The sequence below is a fragment of the Sinocyclocheilus grahami genome, unplaced genomic scaffold (assembly GCF_001515645.1).
Source record: "Sinocyclocheilus grahami isolate Dianchi unplaced genomic scaffold, SAMN03320097.WGS_v1.1 scaffold56.1, whole genome shotgun sequence".
In the NCBI taxonomy this organism is placed as follows: Eukaryota; Metazoa; Chordata; class Actinopteri; order Cypriniformes; family Cyprinidae; genus Sinocyclocheilus; species Sinocyclocheilus grahami.
In genome coordinates, this window is record NW_015505235.1 from 187626 (window position 1) to 213271 (window position 25646).

At 33.9% G+C, this 25646-nt stretch overlaps 1 protein-coding gene across 1 annotated transcript in view; it reads right to left on the bottom strand.

Moving 5' to 3' along the window:
* Nucleotides 1–25646, bottom strand: part of LOC107583934 (cGMP-inhibited 3',5'-cyclic phosphodiesterase A-like) — a 98431-nt gene that overhangs the window by 6656 nt on the left and 66129 nt on the right. Inside the window, exons 3-13 of the mRNA XM_016270286.1 lie at nt 17747–17904; nt 12242–12363; nt 11934–12150; nt 8141–8214; nt 7795–7940; nt 6407–6544; nt 5244–5355; nt 4950–5051; nt 3306–3505; nt 1941–2144; nt 1685–1846 (exon numbers count right to left, since the gene is read on the bottom strand). Coding sequence (XP_016125772.1) covers nt 1685–1846; nt 1941–2144; nt 3306–3505; nt 4950–5051; nt 5244–5355; nt 6407–6544; nt 7795–7940; nt 8141–8214; nt 11934–12150; nt 12242–12363; nt 17747–17904 — 1635 coding nt within the window. The remainder of the gene's footprint in view (nt 1–1684; nt 1847–1940; nt 2145–3305; nt 3506–4949; nt 5052–5243; nt 5356–6406; nt 6545–7794; nt 7941–8140; nt 8215–11933; nt 12151–12241; nt 12364–17746; nt 17905–25646) is intronic.

The following is a 25646-nucleotide window of genomic DNA, read 5'->3' on the forward strand; positions in this document are numbered from 1 at the left end:
TCTTGTTTTTTTTTATATATATATATATATATATATATATATATATATATATATATATATATATATAAACCCAAAATACATTTACTTATAGATATATTTATGATATAGATATCACGTCTTAAAGTGTTTTATGAAAATATGAAAATGTTATGCTTAAAATAAGAACAAATCTTGTTTTTTGAAACCACTGAAAGATGCTTTTTTGTTTGTTTGTTTTAAGCATAAACTCAATTTCGAATTGTGAGATATAAACTCTGAATTGAGATATACTGTATTGCACAATTGTGAGATATAAATGCAGAATTGCGAGATATACTGCCAGATATAAAGCAAAATTGTGAGATATAAATGCAGAATTGCGAGATATACTGCCAGATATAAAGCAAAATTGTGAGATATAAACTCATAATGGCGAGATATAAGCGCAGAATTGCGAGACATAAAGCAAAATTATGAGATATAAATGGAGAATTGTGAGACATAAACAGAATTGCAAGATATTGACGCAGAATTGCGAGAAATAAACTCAGAATTGTGAAATATAAACGGGTAATTCTGAGGGGATTAATGAGATATAATCTTGCAATTGTGATATATAATGTGATATATAATATATATATATATAAGATATACATAATCATCTCTCTCTCTCTCTCTCTCTCTCTATATATATATATATATAAAATGCATGATTATTTTGATTTATTTACTTATTTAATAATTTTTCTGAAGTTTATGTTTATGCTTAAAATAAGAAAAAATATCCGCCAATGGAGTCAGAAAAATTCATTCCATTTGTATTAAGTTTATTTGTGTTTATTTTTTTTACCATAATCTCACTACATTTTTTCGGAAAAGAAGACTTAAAATGTCGTATGTCATCTGGCTCCTCAAGTAAATGTATCTTACATTAAAAATGTTGAGATATCTGTACTGGAAAACAAGACAAAAATACTAATTAAAAAAAAAAAAATTTTGTGCAGTGTAATAATAACGTAAATCAAAAAAAGAGGTATTTGCATTTTACTCTTCTAATTTGACATATTTCTGGTTGCTAAAGGATTTTAAATGGACAAAATGTAGCGCAGGATTCAGTTTTATCCAACAGTAAAAGATGAGAGGTTGAAAAGGGAAAAGACAAGGATTGATGACGTCAGCTAAACAAAAAAATTATGTTTTGATGAATGACTACAATCATTTTATTCTTTAGAATAGCATGCACTAACATGTATTAACAAAGTATATAGAATCAAGTGATTTCATGACCACTTTAATTGGCCAAATATCAGCGTTTATCATCACTGAATGGCTTGCTTTGCCAGCAAACGTTGTCCATCATTTCCAGCAGACCGGACCACTGTAAAACTTTGCTTACTTTCTGCCCTACATTCTCATTACAGCTGTGAACGTGTTCCTTCAGCACCGCGCTTGAGGAGGATGTGGATGGTTGCCAGGCAACAGCGTATCCGTGCCATCCTCTCCATCCCCTCGATGTGAATGATAGCGAGATGTGGCGTAGCTGCTGTTAGGTTACACGTGCGCATGATCACAGTCTCTTACTACGAGCGCGAGGTGCGGTTGCCAGGCACTTAGTCATCGTGAGAGCTTCCTGTTTGTCTCTGCTGTGACCGAACAGCTCAAAAATGACTTCAGACGTAAACATGCATCAAAGAGCAACACTGACCTGTTCATAAAACTCATTGACGATGCCTTCCGTCCACTGCAAATGAAGCTCCTTGCTTTTCAACGGACCGTTTATATCCGCTAACTTAATACACATCTGACAGACCAACAGACGATCATTCTCATTCGTCCAATCAATGCCCGAGCATCCATCATCTCCCACCTACAAACACAAATACATACATAAATACATACATAAATAAAATGCATTGCATTTGTTGATCTATACATGTATATCTGATATCAGAGGTGCTCACCTTAGCGTTGAATTCAGCCAGAAAGTCGAAGTGTTTCTTGAGGTCGGTGGCCAGGATGGCCTCGATGACCAGGAAGCGAAAGCGTTTGAAGTCCATGTTGTCCAGACTGGCCAGAAAGTTGTACTCGGGCCGCGACATGAACAGATTCCAGGCGGACGCAGCGTGATGATTCTCCAGCACCGAACGGTCATTATAAAGAACGGCCTTCACAGACACAAAAGAGTTGTATGGCGCTGCACATGTTTCAAAGCCCCAGAACACTGTGTTCAATCACTGAACCTCGAAAACAACAGTATAGTATAGTATAGTAATATCATAAATATCACACTGCTTCCAGTATATACATACATACATTTCAAATAACTGTTTTATATTTGAATATATAATAAAATGCTATTTATTTCTGTGATTATCTGACTATCATTATTACTCCAGTCTTTAGTGTCACAATATGATCCTTCAGAAATCATTCTAATATGCTGATTTGCTGTTAAAGAAACATTTCTGATTATTATCAATTTTAAAAACACTTTACTATATTTATACAGAAACAATGATATAATACTATTGAAATGTTTGTGGTGTGTTTAAAAATATATATAAATTAATGCTTTTATTCAGCAAGGATGCATTAAATTAATCAAAAGTGACAGTAAAAACATTTATAATGTTACAAAGGATTCTATTTCAAATAAATGCTGTTCTTATGAATGTTCCATTCATCAAAGAATTCTGAAAAATAAAAAACACAAAATATTAAGCAGCAATAATAACTGATGACCAATAATCAAAATGTATGCAGCAAATCAGCATATTAGCATGATTTCTGAAGGATCATGTGGCACTGAAGACTGGAGTAATGATGCTGAAAATTCAGCTTTGATCACAGCAATAAATTACATTTTAATATACATTCAAATAGAAAACAGTTATTTCAAATTGTAATAATATTTCACACTTTTACTGGTTTTAAATGTATTTTTGATCAAATAAATGCAGCATGTGTATATACATATATGTATAAATGTAATGAATTATTATGTATACATACTGTATACACATAGTAGTTCATTACACCTGTCAAATTTGTAAAAGCTTCTATACTTCACAGTATTTTTAAATATAAGGCAAACACCAGTCTTCTTCGGTTCTTGAGTTGATTAAATCACATACATTATTATTAATAATTATAGAAGGTACTTTAGTCATTTATTCTACCTCTGAATTAGTATAAGTACCTCTATGATTCCTAAGAAAGCGTGAGGTGTGCTTAATATTACAATACGAGGAAATCTGTGCTCCTTGTAAACACTTCAAGGGAAAACCATGGCCTGGACTGAAAGCAGAACGGCTGTGATGTGTCACCTGAGGAGCGCTGGTGGCCACCAGGAAGGCGTTGGTCCTGCCGGGATGGTCGTAGTCATGCATGGCGGCTGCTACGTAGAGCGCCATCAGCTCCAGAGCGGGGATGAGGCCCGACAGACAGCCGTGACCCTCCTCCTCTGCAGGATACGTCCTGGACATCAGGTACCTTGTGTGGCCGAGAGCGAGTCCACCGTCAGAGTCTAAACACAGACAGAGCCATTAACAATCTTTATATGCCTTCAAACACTGATGCAGCATTATATTTTGTTTATCTTTTTTTTGTTTTGTTTATTTTGTTTGTTTTACACTCTATTGATTTCAAATTGTAAATAAAGGAGTATGTTTTACAATAAAATGCTATTTCAGTTCACATTTAATTTAATGTAATTGTTTGTCAAATTTATCTGAGTGAAAATTGTTTCTATGCCAACGTTTTTAATGTAAAACACTCATAATTTAGTTTTCATAATCATCTCTCTTACAATTAAATACTGAAATAAATTTGCCATATGATCTACTTTACTGAATAAAGTAGCATATTGAATTAAATGTTAAATTTTGAAGTAGAAAGACTGAAATGGTATTTCTTTTTAATCGTATTCCAATAATCTTTATTTACTTCAAAAAACTTTAAAAAATCAATACTTTAGTTTTCATAATCATCTCTCTTACAATTAAATACTGAAATAAATTTGCCATATGATCTACTTTACTGAATAATGACAAAGAAATGGCAAGTAGCATATTGAATTAAATGTTAAATTTTGAAGTAGAAAGACTGAAATGGTATTTCTTTTTAATCGTATTCCAATAATCTTTATTTACTTCAAAAAACTTAAAAAAATCAATAAATCAATAAATAAAATAAAAATTTGCAGTGTACATATAAATGAGCACTGATATATGCATATGAAAAGAAAACTGCAGATTAGTTCACACTTTATAATAGGTATTCATCATAAATAGTTATATTATTGTTATTCATTTAAAATTGTTTTAGTAATTCGACAAAAACTACAAACAAATTACAAAAACAAATATATAAAAAGCTTTTTATTTAATCTAGTTGGTAAGGCAGCACTTCTCAACTTATAGTAAAATATCTAAAACTGGAATATATATATAAACAACATAACATATATATATACATAACATACTGAATATATATATAAACAAAAGCCACAAAACAAAATAACTAAAACTAACTCAAATTTAAATGAAAATAAATTTTAAAGCTTTTATTTCAGCTAGTTGGCAATGCAACATTAATTTAGTATAACTTGATGAAATAAAAATGACTAAATATATAGTTCTATAGATTTATACTTAAAAAAAACTACAAAAAAAAGACAAAAACACAATTTGACTGAAACTTTACGTAAAATTGGAACGACAACATAAATATACAAACTTAGTTAAATAGGAATAAAAACTATAATAGCATCTCAATGATACTGAAATAACACTGATGCCTCACAGGACCATAGTGTTACATATATAAACAGAGAACATATAAACATATAAAATACACTTAGCTAGTCTATATAAAAAGCAGTAATCAAACTAAATCTATACTTTCGAATTACAGGCATGAAGTGATTTCTATTGTAACGTATCCAGACAGTGACGAAGTGTGATTCTTACCGGAGTCACTCAGTGATGTCAGTGTAGGTAAACCAGGCACAGGCTGGGTCGTGAGGTACCAAACCGCATGGAGGACGTCTGTGGCATGAATCCTGTTGTGATCTGCGGAGGAAGACGAGGTTTAATACGATAAACTACCACTAGAGGGAAATACAACACACCACAAAGAAGCAGAAGTGATGATTTAGGGCAATTTATTCCTCTGGAGGTGAAGCTGCCTGCGCACAGCATCTGTTGTACATCATCAGTTATTTCACTGTTAACATATTTCTGTACTGCAGCACGAGGACTCACATGGGATGTCCCTGTATCCGTTCTCCAGAGCGTGGAAATAGTTCATGAACTCCCTCACCGGAATCCTGAACGTCTCGAAGAGTCCCGTATCCGCAAACAACCGGTAAGACACCTAACCCACAGAGAAAAGAGTTAAACCTCTCAACCATGTCTGAAATGAAACAAAACCGTAATGCTACGGTTTCTCAAATGGACACATGGTTTTTATATACATGCAAATACTTATTCTTATGTTCAAATATTCATTGTGTTTGTCATGTTTGCATATTTAACGATTTTTGTTATGTTACACAAAATTTTTAACTATTGAGAACGCACACTATCCAATGAAACTCATTTTTATTATTTAATAAAATGTAATATAATAAAATAAATAAAAAATATACTACAAAATAGAAAACATGCACTAATGAACAACTATTTTACACTTGTGTATTCAATAATATTTAATATAATAAAAATATATATAAAATATAAATACAAAACAAAAAAAGGTGCTCTATGCACTTGCACTTTATTTATTGTTTAATAAAATGTATTGTTTAATCATTATCATTCAGTCTTCCTGGCCTTAACATTTAGACATAAAAACAATGCACAAAAAGCACCAAAAAAAAAAGAGATAATTTTACTAATTTTAAGTTTGAATAAATTTAATAAACATGTACTATCCAATGACACTAATTTGTTCTATGTAATAAAACATATTCAAACATACAAACATATAATGCATAAAAAGTAAAAAATAAAATAAAATAAAAATAAAACATTAGAAAATGAATTATTGGACAATTATTTTAAGTTTGTTTATTCAATAATATTTACTAAAAAGTTTATATAATAAAAATATATTAAACATATAATTGTAAAAATAGAAAATGTGCTCAATGCACTGACACTGTGTTATTGTTTAATCAAATGTGTTATTTAATCATTGTCATTTAATCATCTTGGTCTCAAGTAAAAAAATTAAAAAAATGGAAAAAAATAAAAAAACATGCACTTTCCACTGACACTCATTTTTATTATTTAATACAATGTATTATTTAATCATAATGGTCAAATGTAATCATCCTGGCCTCGTACATGTGTTGTTGAGAGAAGTTTGATTTGTTGATCAGTGTGTGTGTACTCTTGATCTCCACTAGATGTCAGTGTGTCACCTGGCTGAGGATGCAGCCGCATCTGCCATTGGTTTTCTCCACCAGACTGAAGATGGGGAAGTTCCAGTTGTTGATCTGACTCATGAGGGACTCCAGGCCCTCCATCACCAGTGGCTCCGGGGCCAAGATGGGCTTATCCTGCAGAGGAAATGATTTCAGATCACAGACGGTGCCATCTTACACCAAAAAACCCACTAGACATAACTGGAATTACTACAAAATCAAGTGCCGCATATGAAACTACTACAGAGAGCAGTTAAAACAGCATATAACACAAAAAGAGTCTGGCATCAAACCACAGCGAAAACAAATCAAATGCTCAGTGATTAGTTTTGATGACTATTTGATGCCAGTTTAGTTTTACTGGAACAAACAACCCTGAGAATTGCACGTAACAAAGCTACTGCCGTATTTTTGTGCATTATATTTTCTGCTGATTGCATGCATATACTGCATATTTTATGCAACACTTTATACTGTGTATTTTTACTGCTTGTAGGTCCTCTAACACTCACCAGAAAAATGAGATGAAAATACAAAATATAACAATAAAAAATATGCACTGTACACTGACAATCATTTTTATTATTTAACTAAATGTATTATTTAATCATAATGGTCAAATTTCAGCCATTTATTTATCCAGGTCTCAACATTTAGACATACAAATGCATAAAAAGTAAAAAAAAAAACATAATAATGCAAAACATAATGATATCTAATAATATCTAATAGTGTGGCTGATATAATAACAATCAAAGATCTGTTTTATATTTGAATAAATAGTAAAATGTAATTTATTTCTGTGATCAAATTAATTTTCAGGATCATTATTATACATTTATACAACTTATATTTAACAAATAAAAAGTACACAAAGTTGCTAAATTTAAATAATAATCTTACACGTTTATTCAATAAAATTGACAAAAAATCATTATAATTTCATCAAAAAAAAAACAAAACAAAACATAAAAATACAAAAAATTTTGACAGCAATTTCTAGCAGGGAGGCCAATATACTAAAGCGTATACAAAAAAAAATTTAATTTAAAAATTAAAAAAATTAAAAGAAAGTTGCAAAATTTTATTAATATAATAAAAAATAATTATTTGATATTATTTTACAGTGTTTAGTTTTGATGATAATTTGATGACAGTTTATTAAACTGGATGAAATATACCCTGAGAATTGCACATAAACTCTTATTTATTTACTATGCTATTGCAGTATTTTTGTGCATTATATGTTTTATGCATATTATATGCAAATCTTCATACTGTGTATTTTTACTGCTTGTAGCCATGCAACACTGAACAGAAAAAAAATCTACCTGCCTGAACTAAATTGCAGTTATAAAAAAATCAATTTGTGGTGTTTACTGTACCTCCGGTGGGATGAGAGCGGTCAGCGGGAACGTCCCGCAGGCTTTCCTGTGACCTTCTCTGTCTTCGTTCTGTGCAAAGTTGCTGCTGTCACTGTGGTTGGTCTCATAGGTGCTGTCATAGACTGACGACATTATCAGCAGCTCGTCTGCAAGGTTATTAAAAAACCTGATCACGCCTCTCGTCATATTTCACGTTCGAGCAAACCGACAGCTCTGAAAGACTCGTAAAGACACCAATTACATATGAATTCAGATTCAATCCAGGATCCAGCTGTAATATCGCAGATCACAACAGCAAAATGGATCGTAAGTGAAATGCATCTAAATGCTAATTCAGCGGCGGTACCTGACTGTTGGGTTCGGTCTCCTGCGTCTATGGATCCGTCCCCGTGTCTCAGTTTACTGTTCGGTCTTCCACAGCTACAGCACACACAATAATCATACAGAAACACAGGAAAATAAACATTCCAAAAGCTCATCAAATTTCATCATTTTCACAACAGAATCAAGTCCTTCTTTCTTTCTTGTTTTATTAAAGGTTGTTTTTTGCATTTATTTACTTTTGTGTTGCAGTTTAACAACAACAACATGAAAAACTGGTTTTATTGTGGATGATTTATCAGTTAATGTTATTCCAAATAAATTCACAATGAATAAAACAGTAAATTAAAATATATAAAATATATCAATTTGCATATATTTAATTATATTGCATAATGCATTATTTATTTATTTATTTTATATGTTTTTTTGATGTTATTTTGCTTTTGTGTTGCATTTTAACAACAACAACAATAACAATTTACTTTTTCAGTACATGTTCCTGGTCTTACAGTGCAGGATTTGTCATGATTTATTCCAAATCAATTCAAATAAATAAACAAACAAACAAATAAATAAAATGTAATAATTTTCACATTCTTATTTATGTAATGTTTTAAAGGTTTTCTTGGCCTTTATTCTTTTTTTGGGTTGCATTTTAACAACAACAACAACAATTAATAACATAACATAACATAACATAATATAACAATATTTAATGTTTTATTAAAGTTTTGTTTTTAAATTGAATTGAATCGATTCCCAATGATTACGCACATACTTCTTTTTTCCCCCTCACAGAATATCCTGCTTCACTCAGAAATAAGCCACATAATGACAGAAAAATGTGTTGCGAATGCCATTTCATGTTGACTTTAGGAACACTCCTTTAAGAACAAGAAAAAGCCACTATCCATCATCACAGGCACTGGAATCTGTTCATTACTCTTCATGTTTTTATGCTTTATGAGTTAGGAAAGCCAGGAAACGGCTGATGCGTGCATACTGTATGCATTTCATGATTGCATATTTTAATATTTTGCATTGAAATTGAGAGGCGTCCTCTCTGGGTGACTAACCCCTGATTTGTGCTGTGTGTGTGTGTCACTGTTGTTTAGTTGAGCTCTCTGAAATAGCGGGCCAGACAGAACCTAATCAAGCTGTTCCTCTGTGCCCAGCATTTATTACGGGCCAAGGGGAAGGTGACCTTGTCCCATCGCCAGCACATTAATGATCACTGTGAGTAAAACCGATAGAGAGAGAGAGAGAGAGAGAGAGAGAGAGGGATGGCAGATCTGAACGTGTACGTCCATCTGTTAATATTTAGACACAATGTTGGGTATTTTTCACAGTTAATGATCAGTGGTTATTCAGTAACCACATAATGGCCTGAAGCCGCAGTCCGCTCTTGTACTACATCCAGGGCCACAGGATACGCTCAGATCTTTGGTAACAGCGACCAGAGCGATAAATTAGGCACAAAATTAATATTAACTCGCTGTCCGCTCTTAAAATTACTCATTAGTAGTCCTGCATGGAATCCAAACAAGCTAAATTCCTATTAGTCCTCAAAAAGACTTGTTAAGTGAAAAAAATCAACACATTTCCTGGTACATTAAGGATGACTTATGCAACAGCGGTCGATTATATTGTTTAGGTAACTCTTTAATCAAAGGCTGGGCTTTACAACTGGTGTGGTGTGTTCTCTGCTGTAAAAATAAGTTGCACATATTTTAAAGTGAGTGATGTGACATATAGTATGGTGACCCATCCAAAGTGCACACACACAGCAGTGAACACACACACACCGTGAACACACACCCGGAGCAGTGGGCAGCCATTTATGCTGCGGCGCCCGGGGAGCAGTTGGGGGTTCGGTGCCTTGCTCAAGGGCACCTCAGTCGTGGTATTGAAGGTGGAAGAGAGCGCTGTACATTCACTCCCCCCCACCTACAATCCCTGCCGGACCGGAGACTCGAACTCGCAACCTTTGGGTTACGAGTCCGACTCTCTAACCATTAGGCCAAGACTTCCCCATCAGAGAACCATTTATATTTAACTAGACGAGATTTAAATATAAATTTATATTTATATTTAACTAGATGAGTATAATAGCAGTTCTGAATTAAATTAAAGCAAGAGTTATTAAAAACAGATATGATATCAAGTATAAAAATTGCTGTAAGAGATTTAAACAAAAATAGATATGAAAATTAATATCTAAAATATGTGAATTACATAAAGAAAATAAGAAATTATGGAAATAAGAAATTAGAGATGCGAGTTTTGTGGGTGTTACACCTGCATGTTTGTTTATTAAATATTTTGGATAGTATAAAAATAAAAGTTTATTTTAAATATACTGATTCAGGAGTTTTTTTGATAGATATATCTAATAGATATGACTATTTCAATTATGAGAATTAAATTATTTATATGCAAATATAAAATTATAGTTTTGTGGGTGCTATACCTTCATGTTCGTTTATTAAATATTTTGGGTAATGTAATAAAAATATGATTTTTCTAAAAACGGAAGCAAGATTTTTTTTAAAGTAACAGATATGAAAATTAATATTTCAAGTATGAGAATTTAATTATTTATATGCAAATGTTAAATTATAGTTTTGTGGGTGCTACACCTGTATGTTTGTTTATTAAATATTTTGAGTAATGTAATAAACAAAACATTTTTGAATAACCACAATATATATTTTTAAATAAACAGAGATATGAAAATTAATATTTCAAGTATGAAAATTTAATAATTTACATGCAAATATGAAATTATAGTTTTGTGGGTGCTACACCTGCAGGTCTATTAAATATCTTGGATTAAATAACAAAAGTTCATTTAAAATAAATTGCCAAGAGAGTTTTTAACAAAAATAGATATGGAAATGAATATTTCTAATATGAGAATTAACTTCTTAATAAACAAATATGAAATTACAGTTTTAAGTTCTGTGGACGCTACACCTGCATGTTTATTAAATATTTTGAATATTATAATAAAATTCATTTAAAATATATTGCCATAATGGTTTTTAACACAAACAGATATGAAAATGAATATTTAAAGTATGAAAATTAAATGAATGTGCAAATATGAAATTATAGATTATAGAGTTCTGTGGATGCTACGCCTGCATGTCTGCTTATTAAATATTTTGGACGATATAATAAAAAATAACATAATATATTACAGGAAGAATGGATATGAAATAACTATTTAAATCATAAGAAGCAGATGATTAATATGCAAGCATAAAATACAGAGTAAAAGTTCTGTGGGCGCAGCCCCTGCATGTTAATTTTTTTAATATTAGTGCTGGGCAACGATTAATCACGATTAATCGCATCCCAAATAAACATTTTTGTGTACGTAATATTCTTATGTACTGTGTACTGTGTATATTTATTATGTATATATAAATACACACACATGCATGTACATATTTAAGAAAAATATGTTATGTTTATATATTAAATATATTTATATATATAAATTATATGAATATAAATATATACATGTAAATATTTTCTTAATATATAATGTATGCGTGTTTCTTTATATATACATAATAAATAAATATACACAGCACACACACATATAATATGTACACAAAAACTTTTATTTTGGATGCGATTAATCGCGATTAATTGTTGCTCAGCACTATTAAATATATTTGGATAATTTAACAGTGCTTTTGGATGCCAATACAACTGCAGTACTCTCAAGCTCTGCTTTAAACTGAATGAATTTCCCTCAAAAATCAGTGCACAAACGTGTACTGAGCAGAATGGGGGGGTTTTACCTGCTACAAAGTGGAAGCGGCACCCATTGTGAGGTGCTGGAGCTGGGGGCGCTCTGACTGTGGGTTAAGGCTTTGTGGGGGCTCTGTGGTGGCGGAAGCTCAGCGTCAGGCAGCTCCACTGAAGGGCTTTTGTTGGTGGGACTGGTGAGCGGAGTGCCCTGTACTGGAGGGGAGTGGCAGGGCGAAGCCAGAGGTGAGATGTTGGAAGAAGGGTAACCTGTCAGAGAGCAGAGGAATCACACTGGCACTGTCAGAGCCCATTTATCTCCTTTCCCTCCACACACACACACACACACACAGCGCTGTACCTCTTCGGCTCTTGCTATAGATGTGGTTGGTGGTGGAGGAGGCAGCGTATGAAGCGGACATGGACCTGCTCTTGGAAAGGCTGAGCATAACAGAGTTGTTCCATGAATCACTGTTCACCAAACTGCAAAAGAGGAGAAAACGCATGATTTAGATTTTAATGTTGATTTTATTTTTGCCAAAGAGATGTTGGTTTTGTTGTTTAGACTTCAGTATTTTAGCATATTTATATAGTTATATGTGTTGCCGTGCTGAGGTAATATATAGTGTATATATAGCTAATATTTTGAATTAGAATTAGATATATAGTTAATATTTTGCATTAGATTTAATTTTATTTTTAGTCATTTTGCTGGGTTTGTCCCTATTTTACCTAGCACTGGGATGTATTTAACCCAGCATTCTTTAGAGTGTATACTATAGTTTATCAAGTTTTGTTTTAATGTTTAGTTTTAGTTTATTTATAGTTATTTTAGCACTTAAAGATGAAAATACATGATTATTATTTTATGTTTCAAGCTGTTAAAATGTTTCATTTCTTAATGTCTACATGGATTTTATTTTGTTTAGTGTTTAGCTTTAGAAAAAATAGAATATCGTGAAAAAGGTAATTTTTTTGTAACTTATTTCAAAAAGTGAAACTTTCATATATTCTAGATTCATTACATGTAAAGTAAAACATTTCAAAAGTTTTTCTGTTTTAATTTTGATGATTAGAGCTTACAGCTCATGAAAGTAAAAAATCCAGTGTCTCAAAATATAGAATATTTCATAAGATCAATCAAAAAAAGGATTTGCAAAACAGAAAAGCTCAAGTTCTTTAAAGTATGTTCATTTATGCACTCAATACGTGGTCGGGGCTCCTTTAGCACAAACTCCAGCATCAGTGAGGTGTGGCATGAAGCGATCAGCCTGTGGCACTGCTGAGGCACTATTTAAACCTTCAGCTTCTCTGTATTGTTGGATCGACTGTTTCTCATCTTTCTCTTGAAAATATCCCATAGATTCCACATTGGCTTCAGGTTAGGCATGTTGGCTGGCCAATCAAGTACAGTTATATAATGGTCAGCAAAGCACTGTGGTTTTGGCACTGTGGGCAGGTACTAAGTCCTGCTTGAAAAGGAAATCAGCATCTCCATAAAGCTTGTCAGCAGATGAAAGCATAAAGTGCTCCAAAATCTCCTGGTAGACAGCTGCATTACTCCTTTCAAGTAATGAGCTTCTGTGAATTAACCTCTTTGTGGAGGGTGTCAATGATTGTCTTCTGGACCATTACCAAGTCAGCAGTCTTCCCCATTATTGTGGTTTCAACAAGAGATACCCAGAATTTATACTGTAGAGATGGTCATTTAATTGAACTCAAACATAAATATTCTAATATTTTGAGATACTGGATTTTTGACTTTCATGAGCTGTAAGCTCTAATCATCAAAATTAAAACAAAAAAAACTTTGAAATGTTTTACTTTACATGTAATGAATCTAGAATATATGAAAGTTTCACTTTTTGAAATAAGTTACAAAAAAATTACCTTTTTCACGATATTCTATTTTTTCTAAAGCTAAACACTAAACAAAATAAAATCCATGTAGACATTAAGAAATGAAACATTTTAACAGCTTGAAACATAAAATAATAATCATGTATTTTCATCTTTAAGTGCTAAAATAACTATAAATAAACTAAAACTAAACATTAAAACAAAACTTGATAAACTATAGTATACACTCTAAAGAATGCTGGGTTAAATACATCCCAGTGCTAGGTAAAATAGGGACAAACCCAGCAAAATGACTAAAAATAAAATTAAATCTAATGCAAAATATTAACTATATATCTAATTCTAATTCAAAATATTAGCTATATATACACTATATATTACCTCAGCACGGCAACACATATAACTATATAAATATGCTAAAATACTGAAGTCTAAACAACAAAACCAACATCTCTTTGGCAAAAATAAAATCAACATTAAAATCTAAATCATGCGTTTTCTCCTCTTTTGCAGTTTGGTGAACAGTGATTCATGGAACAACTCTGTTATGCTCAGCCTTTCCAAGAGCAGGTCCATGTCCGCTTCATACGCTGCCTCCTCCACCACCAACCACATCTATAGCAAGAGCCGAAGAGGTACAGCGCTGTGTGTGTGTGTGTGTGTGTGGAGGGAAAGGAGATAAATGGGCTCTGACAGTGCCAGTGTGATTCCTCTGCTCTCTGACAGGTTACCCTTCTTCCAACATCTCACCTCTGGCTTCGCCCTGCCACTCCCCTCCAGTACAGGGCACTCCGCTCACCAGTCCCACCAACAAAAGCCCTTCAGTGGAGCTGCCTGACGCTGAGCTTCCGCCACCACAGAGCCCCCACAAAGCCTTAACCCACAGTCAGAGCGCCCCCAGCTCCAGCACCTCACAATGGGTGCCGCTTCCACTTTGTAGCAGGTAAAACCCCCCCATTCTGCTCAGTACACGTTTGTGCACTGATTTTTGAGGGAAATTCATTCAGTTTAAAGCAGAGCTTGAGAGTACTGCAGTTGTATTGGCATCCAAAAGCACTGTTAAATTATCCAAATATATTTAATAGTGCTGAGCAACAATTAATCGCGATTAATCGCATCCAAAATAAAAGTTTTTGTGTACATATTATATGTGTGTGTGCTGTGTATATTTATTTATTATGTATATATAAAGAAACACGCATACATTATATATTAAGAAAATATTTACATGTATATATTTATATTCATATAATTTATATATATAAATATATTTAATATATAAACATAACATATTTTTCTTAAATATGTACATGCATGTGTGTGTATTTATATATACATAATAAATATACACAGTACACAGTACATAAGAATATTACGTACACAAAAATGTTTATTTGGGATGCGATTAATCGTGATTAATCGTTGCCCAGCACTAATATTAAAAAAATTAACATGCAGGGGCTGCGCCCACAGAATCAAGAGGAAAACACACACACACACACATGTATATATATATATATATATATATATATATATGTGTGCGTGTGTGTGTGTGTGTATGCACACACATTTCATTTAATTTGTTTTATTTCTTTTCATTTTAATGTTATTTTTAGTAATTTTGTTTTGTTTTTATAATTTTTTATTATTTTACTATAATTTTTTTCAATTTCTATATAGGTTTAACCAAGTTTTAGTGTTACGTTTTACATTTAGTACTTCAACTTAACTTGTATTTTTCAGTTTAAGTAATTATTATTTATTTATTTTTATTTTTTTTTGTTCTATTTTCAGTTAGCAATAACAACCCTGTTCCAGTGTTTATTTATCCCACCATCATTGTGTCCTCGATGAAGAATATATGTGTGTGCGTGTGTGTATGCACACACATTTCATTTAATTTGTTTTATTTCTTTTCATTTTAATGTTATTTTTAGTAATTTTGTTTTGTTTTTATCATTTTTTATTATTTTACTATAATTTTTTTCAATTTCTATATAGGTTTAACCAAGTTTTAGTGTTACGTTTTACATTTAGTACTTCAACTTAACTTGTATTTTTCAGTTTAAGTAATTATTATTTATCTATTTATTTATTTTTGTTCTATTTTCAGTTAGCAATAACAACCCTGCTCCAGTGTTTATTTATCCCACCATCATTGTGTCCTCGATGAAGACACTTCACTTTAACTCAAAACGGCATAACCTTTTTCCTCTCAAGAGGCGAACTTGTAAATGAGAAAGTTCACAATGCTCTTTTTCTGGGGTTAAAACAGTCCAAGTGGCTTATTTTTGGAGAGGAATTTAAACTAGAATTTTTCTGCCAACTTTAAAAAAGAAAGGGAGCGGAACAGGCCTCCTGCTGTGGGAACACTCTTCAGATATCCATTAAGACGCTGCGCAGGAGACCCGCCACTTTAAAACCAGCCTCAACATGGTAATGCAGGCAACCCTGTGACCCTCCATTCTTCACCGGGGCTTTTATTTCGACAGGGCCCAAATGTAAACACAAGCCGGGCTCTCGACTCTCCAGGAAGCCTCTTTAAACTCTCTGTCTACACAGTGCAGATGGCTATCTGGATATCAGTATTAATGGGCTGAACTTTAGCTGGTCTGTATAACTCGAGCTGAAATAAGAGATATAAAGGTGGAGAAATGCCCAAAGACGGACATTATAAAATTTGAATCATACATTGGGATGGAGTGAATAAGATGGCGTGGAGGAGCTCTGGAAAGTTCAAGTGCTTGACAGCAATCCGCAACAGCTATGCGAAACACTAACTGAGGAGACAATGATGACATACAAAACTAAATGAGGGCAAACGGATAAAAGTGCTGTCAGGTAAATCCTGAGAAACTCTCCGTGAACTCACATTTTCCGAACGTATGTATTGTTGCTTCAAAACACTTCATACAGCGAGCCGGGAAGTATTTGGACAAACGTGCAAATGTCATTGCATTAGATTACCAAATATCAAATCAATTTAGACTGCACAAGCGTACAAACAAAACATATCATGAAAAAGGATGTTTGTTACGTTTGACATAATAAAACAATACATAAAATGCTTCACAATGAAGCAAATGGACGTTTTTGTGTTTGTAAAGCATTTCTCTGCTAGGACACCTGTCTTCATATACATATATAGAATATGCACTAAAAAAACTAAAACACGCACTGAACAAAAATGAAGGAAGATGGTGAAAAGATTCTGGGCTGGTCACCAAAAGTATGAAGAAACACTTAAAGCTTGATGACATCACTGTATCAATCCTCTGCAGTGAATGGGTGCCGTCAGAATCAGAGTCTAAACAGCTGATAAAAACATCACAATAATCCACACTACTCCAGTTCAACAATTAACATCTTGAGACGCAAAAAGCTGTGTGTTTGTAAGAAACAAATACCACTTCCTCCAGTGAAAAAGTCCATCCCCTGTTGTCTCTCACATCAAAATCCAGCCACATATTTATATAGCGCTGGTTTGGACTTTTTTTGCTTGCAAACAGCTCTTGATCTGTGCAGATTTCTCTCCTGATTCAGATGAGACGACTTTTCCAATGAAGAAAGCAATATTATGGATTATGGACTCATATTTTAGTCAGAAGCAACAGTTTGAAGTTAAAAACACCTTAATGATGGATTTGTTTCTTACAAACACGCAGATTTTGGCTTCACAAGACATTAACTGATGGACCGGAGTGGTGTGGATTACTTGTGGATTATTGTGATGCTTTTATCAGCTGTTTGGACTCTCATTCTGACGGCACCCATTCACTGCAGAGGATCCATTGCTGAGCAAGTGATGGAATACTAAATTTCTCCAAATCTGATGAAGAAACAAAATCATCTACATCTTTGATGGCCTGAGGGTGAGAGCATTTCAGCAAATTTGCATTTTTGGGCGAACTATTCCTTTAAGTCATGTTCATTTGTAAGATAGTTTGATGAACTAAGTGACTAAATGTAAACAGATTGTTCTGGATAAGAACAGGGTGTTTATTACCTGCTGGAAGGGCCATCGTGAGGTGCTTTGATGCTGGCACTGCGGTCCCGTCTGACCGGCCCGTGTTCGAGGGTGGGCAGGCCCGTGGCTGAGGTGGTGGTGGTCCACGTGGAAGAAATGCGTCTCAAAAGCCCCGGAGGCAAACTCCGCCTCAAACGCTGTTATTTAAAGAGAACACACATCAAGTTTAGACTAAAACAATGTTGACAGTGGAGCAAAACACTTACAGTCACAAATTCTCCGCTAAGGTCAGTTTTGAAGCTTGTCAAAAGTCACATCACCAATTATAATCAATTAACACTGACCCAGACAGAATAAAAACACGTGTATGACAAGCAGAGAGCCAAATTAACACTTTTTGGCAGTGCGGCTGTTCAACAAAGCGCTTGTTTAGATTAAATTGGATCGCATTTTGCGTAAATGATGTAAATCTTAGCGAGTGTGCATATTTTGAGAGCGAGTCTGTGCGTTAAGCTAAACAACTGAGGGCGGCAGATGACAGCGGTCCGTCAGGGAATACTGAGCCTTTCCCCCATCTGGGAAAATGGGAACAGAACAGATGGAAGACCCCGGAGAAATGCATCATCGCATTTCTTCTTTACATCACAAACTTTGAACCAATCAAAAAGCTCGGCTGATGTGGCACGTGTGTGCGGTATAAAATAGACTACATAAATGCACTTAAAGGGACAGGACACTCAAAAAAAAAAAAAAACATTCTGGTGTCATTTACTCACCCTTAGACAAAAGAAATGCATAGAGCTTTGAAACCTACATAAAAATTATTAAAACCTATATAGGCATATTTAAAATAAAAACAAAACACACTATAACAACTAAAACTTTAACTAAAATTAAAAGTAAATATAAATTATAAATATTTAAAAATAATATAAATAAATATAATATAATAATATATATATATAAAAGACAAAACACAAAACACTATAACTAAAACATTAAAATTAAAAAATACAAATTGAAATATTAAAAATAAATAAAATATAAATTAATATAACTAAAATATAAAAATAAAAACAATTAAAATATTAATAAAACTATAACAGTATCTCAAGTATACCAAAAAAGCACTAGTTAAGTAAATGACAACAATTTTAATTTCATTTTTTCCTTTCAATGCAATGTAAAATAAAGATGCACTAAAATAACTCAAACTTACATAAAACTAATAAAACTAATAAAAACTATTAAAAACATATTCCACTTAAAAAGAAAAAAACAGATTCCACTTAAAAAGAAAAAACACATATAGACACAAAAATGTATATAAAATATTACAAATTGTCAAAAAATTTAATATAAAAAATTTAAACTGTAAAAATAATATAAGTAATAGTAATAATAATAATAATAATAATAATAATAGCATCCCAATTATGCTAAAACAACAGTAAATTATCAATATTTAAAATTTTGTGTGGATTATCCCTTTGAATTCAAAGTAATGCAATGCAGATGACAGTAGAACAGAAACCAAAGCAACTGTCAGTCAGTTTTCTCTTGCAGGTCAACTAGCGTCATGGAGAAACAATAGTTTGGAAAGAATTTTGCTGAGAACGTCTCAGCATGTTTGTCATCTGAATAACACATCTGGTTTAATGGCACATTTAATATATTTCAAAGAAACTTCAGAATGGTAAAGCATTTGCGCATCAAAGTTAAGTATATTTTTGACTAAATAAAATTGCACAATGGTGCACAAAAAGTTTGAGAACTGCATTACCCTGAGAGTTAGGGCAGAGAAGAAACTCCTGACAGCAGCATGAATATTTTAGATGCAGAGCAGGGCTCCAGCCCACGTAGAGAAGCAGAGGGCACATCCGCGCGCCCCCGACCCTAATCTCCCAACTGCCCTGAGTGCACGCCCTGGGCATTCTGAGAGACCAGTGCCGTCCCATTACAGACAGATGCGGTGAGCGCCGGGGTCAGAAGTCACAAATCACATGTGTATTTTTAACTCCGGGAAATTCTCATGCAACAATCTACAGCCACAAACATGTAAACATCTGCATCTGATATTAATTCAGCCAGAGCGGCTGTCAGCTGGAGTTGGGAGGAAGATGTTTGAGTGGATGTAGCAGGCCTCATGTCTGGGAAGGTGCTCGGGACGTGCCGTGGCGCAGACAGACTGTCAGGGTTGCAGACGTTCAGCGCTCAGGCGTCTGTGAGCCGAGTCTCGTCTGATCAGGGTTCTGCGGTGTCCGATTGAACCAGCTTCTCCAGCCGGTGTGACAGCTGGGAGCTTTGTTCCCTATCATAGTCTGAACTAACCTATATGAGGGAATCTAACAATTAAAAAAACAAATTAAGCTATTTTAGGATTATTAAGGTGCATTATGCTATCATTTTCTAAGCCCCAAATTCTTTACTACAGTAAAAATTATCACAATTTAAAAACTGTATTGTCTTTATTAGAATGCAAAACAAACAAACAAACAAAATTATATATTATTTCATAAATAAAGCAATTAAACATCTTGGTAGTATTGTTTTGTGATGCCTTTATACTGGTTTAAAAGATTATTAATTTATTATTATTATTAAAATTAATAATAAAAATCCATTAAAAATAAATAAATAAATGCTCCTAAAAAAAGGCCTTGTTTTCTTTATGCAAAACATAATTACTTAATTTTTACCTTTAAATTTGGGATGTAACACGACCCAGAGGTGGGGGACTCGAGTCACATGACTTGACTTGACTTGAGTCTGACTCGAGTCGCAAATTTAGGGTGCTTTCACACCTGGCTCGTTGTTTCGGAACATGGCGCGTTTCCCCCCTTAGCTCGGTTCGTTTGGGCATATGTGAACACGGCAATCATGCCCGGATCAGCGCCAAAACAATCGGTCCGAGATCGCCTGAACGAGGTGGTCTCGGCTCGATTGAAAACGAACTCTGGAGCGGTTCGGTTGTAGTGAGAAAACAATCTGATCTAACGGACCAACGAAACAGGCTATATCACAATGTATGATGGGTAATTACGTAAGTTCTGTGAAAAGCATTAGCTTTGCTGTTTTGCTAATACTTCAAAATAAACCTGTGAATGTCTGTGGGTGAGCACGTCTTCGCCATTCAAAATTAAAGTGCACTTTTTCATTTTATAATGCCGTCTTATTGCTCTTCTTCCTAGTAGGTGCATTTTAAAAATGTTTTCCCAATGAATCCTGGATTCCTGCTCAAAATGATAAATTAATAAAAAAAACGAAAACTGTTGTCATTCTATCCTGATGGAAGACAGTCGTGAGAGCTAAGTGGAATCCCGGGAAAATAAACCGTGGAACTTTGACCAATGAGAGAACAGTTTACTCGCGTGTGACTTGTATTAACAAATTTGGTCTGTTTAGAAACTTTGCCGTGCGAACTGCACCAAGAATAAAAAGCAACATTGTAATAATTTTAATTCCTGTTTCGGAACAAAGCAATCAATCTACAGGTGTGAAAGTACCCTTACAGACTTGTGACTTACTTGACTAAATAAAGAAAATGACTTGACTTGACTTGGACTTGAGATCCAGTGACTTGAGACTTGACTTTCATGACTTGGGAGGACTTGACTTTATAACAATTCTAATTATTATTATAAATCATTGCGACATAATTTGGTAAACAAAACGCAAGCCACTGAACCAGCGGCAGAAGTGATCCGAGTCTGCGCAGTTCATGACACTGCACGAGCACAGGAACACAGCGCGCCAAAAACAGGGAGCAAGAGAATCTCCCGAGATGTTTGGATAAACACTTCGAAACTGTATGCATTTACAAAGCCAGGACGTCAGCACTTCAAAAAGGAAAGGTATGTAAGCTTGTTCGTTAGTTGAAGAAAGCATTGGTCTTAAAATTCAGCTTAAGTCTGTCATTAAATGGAAGTGGTTATAAATGATTAATCTCGTGTTTGTAATTAACAACGTCAAACTTTAAATTCGCTGGCATTTGCCTCTCAAAAAAGTGCTTTAGTGTCAAGCATCCCTCTTTGTAAATCAATATATGGAATTATACCACGGAAACCACAGTTTTTTTATCGATTAGTGATGTTTCTCTTGCACCCAAAATCCAAGATATGTTGTCAAAATGGCCCTAGTATGAGTTTTTATATTTATAACATACGATATTTGGTAATATTTTAAGCGCGGCTGCCATCAGTTCTGTTCAGCTCACAGCTAAAGAATTACGCTCGTCTCTAAGCAACCCACTGAATACTGAACGAATCCAGGGATTTGAACGAATCACTTGAGTGATTCAGTGGCCCAGTTTTGCTTGTTCATGAATGAATCAACTGTTTTGAATGAATCAGTTCAATGAACGCTTCTGTGATAAAGCAGTGATTTGCCATCACTTACTGGCGCCATTAATGTCATAGAGTAGGCCTATCTTTTCATTTCATATTTCTATATTCCATTTTTTTATTAAGATTTTAAGTTCCAACGAAACAAACAGAAAACAGAAATTACACAAACAAAAAGCTTAGGCTGACCTTAAATGCACAGCTGTCAATTTAGTTCTTATTAAGATAAAATCAAAGAAATCAATAAGTTACAGGGGAAGATACATAAACATTAACAGCAATAGGCTTCTTGTTTTAAGCCATGACAATAGTTTTCAAGAACAATGTAGGCAATCATGCAAAGTGAAAGAAAAGGTCCAAATAGGGTGTCTATACCCGATGAAAACGTTGGGTCCATTTTATTTCTGACTATGATATAAGGGGTGATTTCTAGTCAAAATACTATTTTAAATTGAATAGCATGTTTTGTTACACACTGAAATTCTTTAGCATGCTTCCAGACTGAATCCTAGTCTTCGCTGGAGATATTTTGTGCAAAATCATTTTCAAACATCTGTTAAATATTATCTGTGTCTCCAAGGATAGTCAAACTCAATATAACATAAATATGAGAAACATATTTTTCTCTTAATTTTTATCACTATTTTCTAAATTACAGACTTATCGTATACAAAGTAGTAATTTGCCTATTCTCAAAAAGTTATATTTAAAACATTATTATTTAAAATGTATAACTATGAAAGTTGTAGGAAAAATAAATAAGGTCATGTGGCAAAAATATATTTGTTCCTGTTTGATACTGTGACTTGACTTGATCCTTAGCAGGACTCGACATGACTTGCTTGAGGTGAGCCACTAACTTGACTTGACTTGCTTGATTTGTTTGTACTGTGACTTGAGACTTGATTGAGACTTGATGGTAGGGACTTGAGACTTGCTTGAGACTTGAACATGTGTGACTTGCCCCCACCTCTGACATGACCCTTGATAGGTTTCACACGATTCGCCAAATATCTGCATCAACACTGTTTACATGCATGTCACAAACATATGTAGTTTAAATTGATTGTCTAATACCAGTTCTGCCACCAACACATAAAAAGCCACATTACCCACAGAACATCACAACCTTTCATTAAAACGGTACATGCAAATTTTCCAGCAACCACTTAAGCATTTTTGCACAAACTAGCCTCCTACAGGGAGCTCAAATCACATCCTCAACACCAGCTCACAGCATCAGTCTTCTCAATGCTAATCATTTGTCATTTTGCAGCAATATACCAGTGATTACAGGTATAAAACAACCCTCAAGAGATGTGAAATTGCTCCTGAAATATATTTAGCAATTTTGTTGAATATTTAAAAAAAGAAAAAAATATAGTGACTTTATATAGTTTATATAGTGACTTTTTTTAGTTACACATGTATGCTTTACTCTTATGCACTGTAGGTAAAAAATATTTTTCTTATTTATTATTTGTTTTTTATTTATCTATTTACTTATTTTTATACAAATTTTACAAAACATGCTATGCCTTTGTGTTTATTTAGCTTTGATTAGATTTATACTTTATTTTACTTCTTACACTAAACATTTGTAAAATTGATAAATATTTTTATAATTATATTATAAATACTATACAAATATAAAAAAATATTTTAACATTTATATAACACACAATATCTTTAAATAGGCTAAAAAACATCAAGATACACAATTATTTTTCACTACAACTCCTTAGTAAAAACTAACAAAACCTGTAGGGAATAGTCCAGGGCCTGAGAGTGCAGTGAACCGGTCAGTTCAACAACTTTCTTTTCCTATTAGCTCTCGAATAGATTAGCATTTTAAACGTCTGCGACAAAGGTATGCGCTCGCTCGAAATCCTAACGTAGGAAAATACTGGAGGAATCGGCCTTTAAATCTTAATAGTACTTTCTAAGGCGGGGAGCTCATGCATGTATAATGCGTAAAAGGTTTCTGACCTACGGTAACCGTGTTGCATGTTTACCGGCTCTAGAAATGGACGTCCGATCAGCAGCGCTGCAGAAATGTAACACCTTAGGAAAAGTGTTTTTCTTTGCCGAGTTAAAATATACAGGAAAAGTGATTTGGGATTTATGTGAAAAGGCCCCGTTTCCTGCGCCGCTGCCAAACTGGACACCCAGACAGGCCACAACTATTTGACCTTCTACGCCAATCATGTCACCATCAGTTGCGTTTCATGCCGTTTTTATTCCGATATTGACACAGCTGTAGCTCTGACAGATAAAATGCTGCTTAAAGAACCAGACTCGCTTGTGTTTTTCTTCACACTGCCAAAATATCACATTATATACGCTGTGGAAAAATAATAAGGTCGGCGCTCTGAATTCTGTTCAATATCAGAGCGTAGTGCGGTGTGACCTACATATGGACCAGGTGTAATGAATGGGCTTTAATAAACATCTCTTAACGGTGTTTGCTGAGCACTGCAGCATGGGAAAAGCGCTGGAGAGACGGATAGTGACTTTTGCCTCACCTACTCTTTAAGTGCCGGCATGCATTTTTAACTGCAGTGCTGGTGAAACATTAAAAGGCTTCTGTGAGAATGTGCGTCATTGTCCGCTACATTAGAGACCTGCCATGCTGGCGTGAATGAGGACGGAACGTGTGTGTGTGTGTGTGTGTGTGTGTGTGTGTGTGATGAAAAATACAGAGCACTGGCCGTGGCAGTAAACCATTAAACACAATGGAGTCTTTTTCTTTTGTCTCAAAGTCTTCACCGGTTCCACCAAGATAACGCAAGCCATTCATGAATTGCTGCAGCAATGCTAAGAAATAATGTGAAAACACCCTAACCGGTGAAAAACCATTCATTTTCACAAACGAAAGCCTAATTGACCCGTCGCTAAGCTCCTCTCCCTGCAGGACAAGCTTTACAAAACGTCCCATAGGTATGAACGGCATGACTTTCAGTGAAATGGACTCATAAACAGACTGGATATTATTCATACATGGGCTGAAGTTGGTACATGGTGGCATGTTATATGTGATTTATCTTTAAAGAAATGTATAGATTACTGTACTAAATGTTTTAATGTACTTTTGGATCATTTCTCAATGGAATTCTATATAAAACTATCAAAACACAGACTTCCATGGAACTCCATTATAAAAGTGTGAAAGCCTGTATGTACGGTGGCCGAGAGAGCTCAACGCGCTGCAACTTAAGAAAACACATGCAAATTGAAAAAACACCAGCAAATTAAGAAAACATCTTCATCAGTTTGACAACACACCCGCTGCAAATCCTCACAACACATGCAAATGAAGAAACGCGCTGCAAATAGCACGGACCACAACGGAAATGTTTCATGGGGACCCAAAAAAGTGACGGACCCGGCTGGGATTTGTTTTGTGCAGTGGCTTTTTTTTTGAGTTTCTGCTAGTGATTCCTTTTTTTTTTATTTTTTTTTTATTGAAGATATAACATTCACAGGGGATACAGTCATAGCAATAAATTACATACACAACCAGAATACAAAACAATAAATATAAAGAATAGTAAAAATGAAATATAAACAGAACAAAAACAAATAAATAAAAAGTT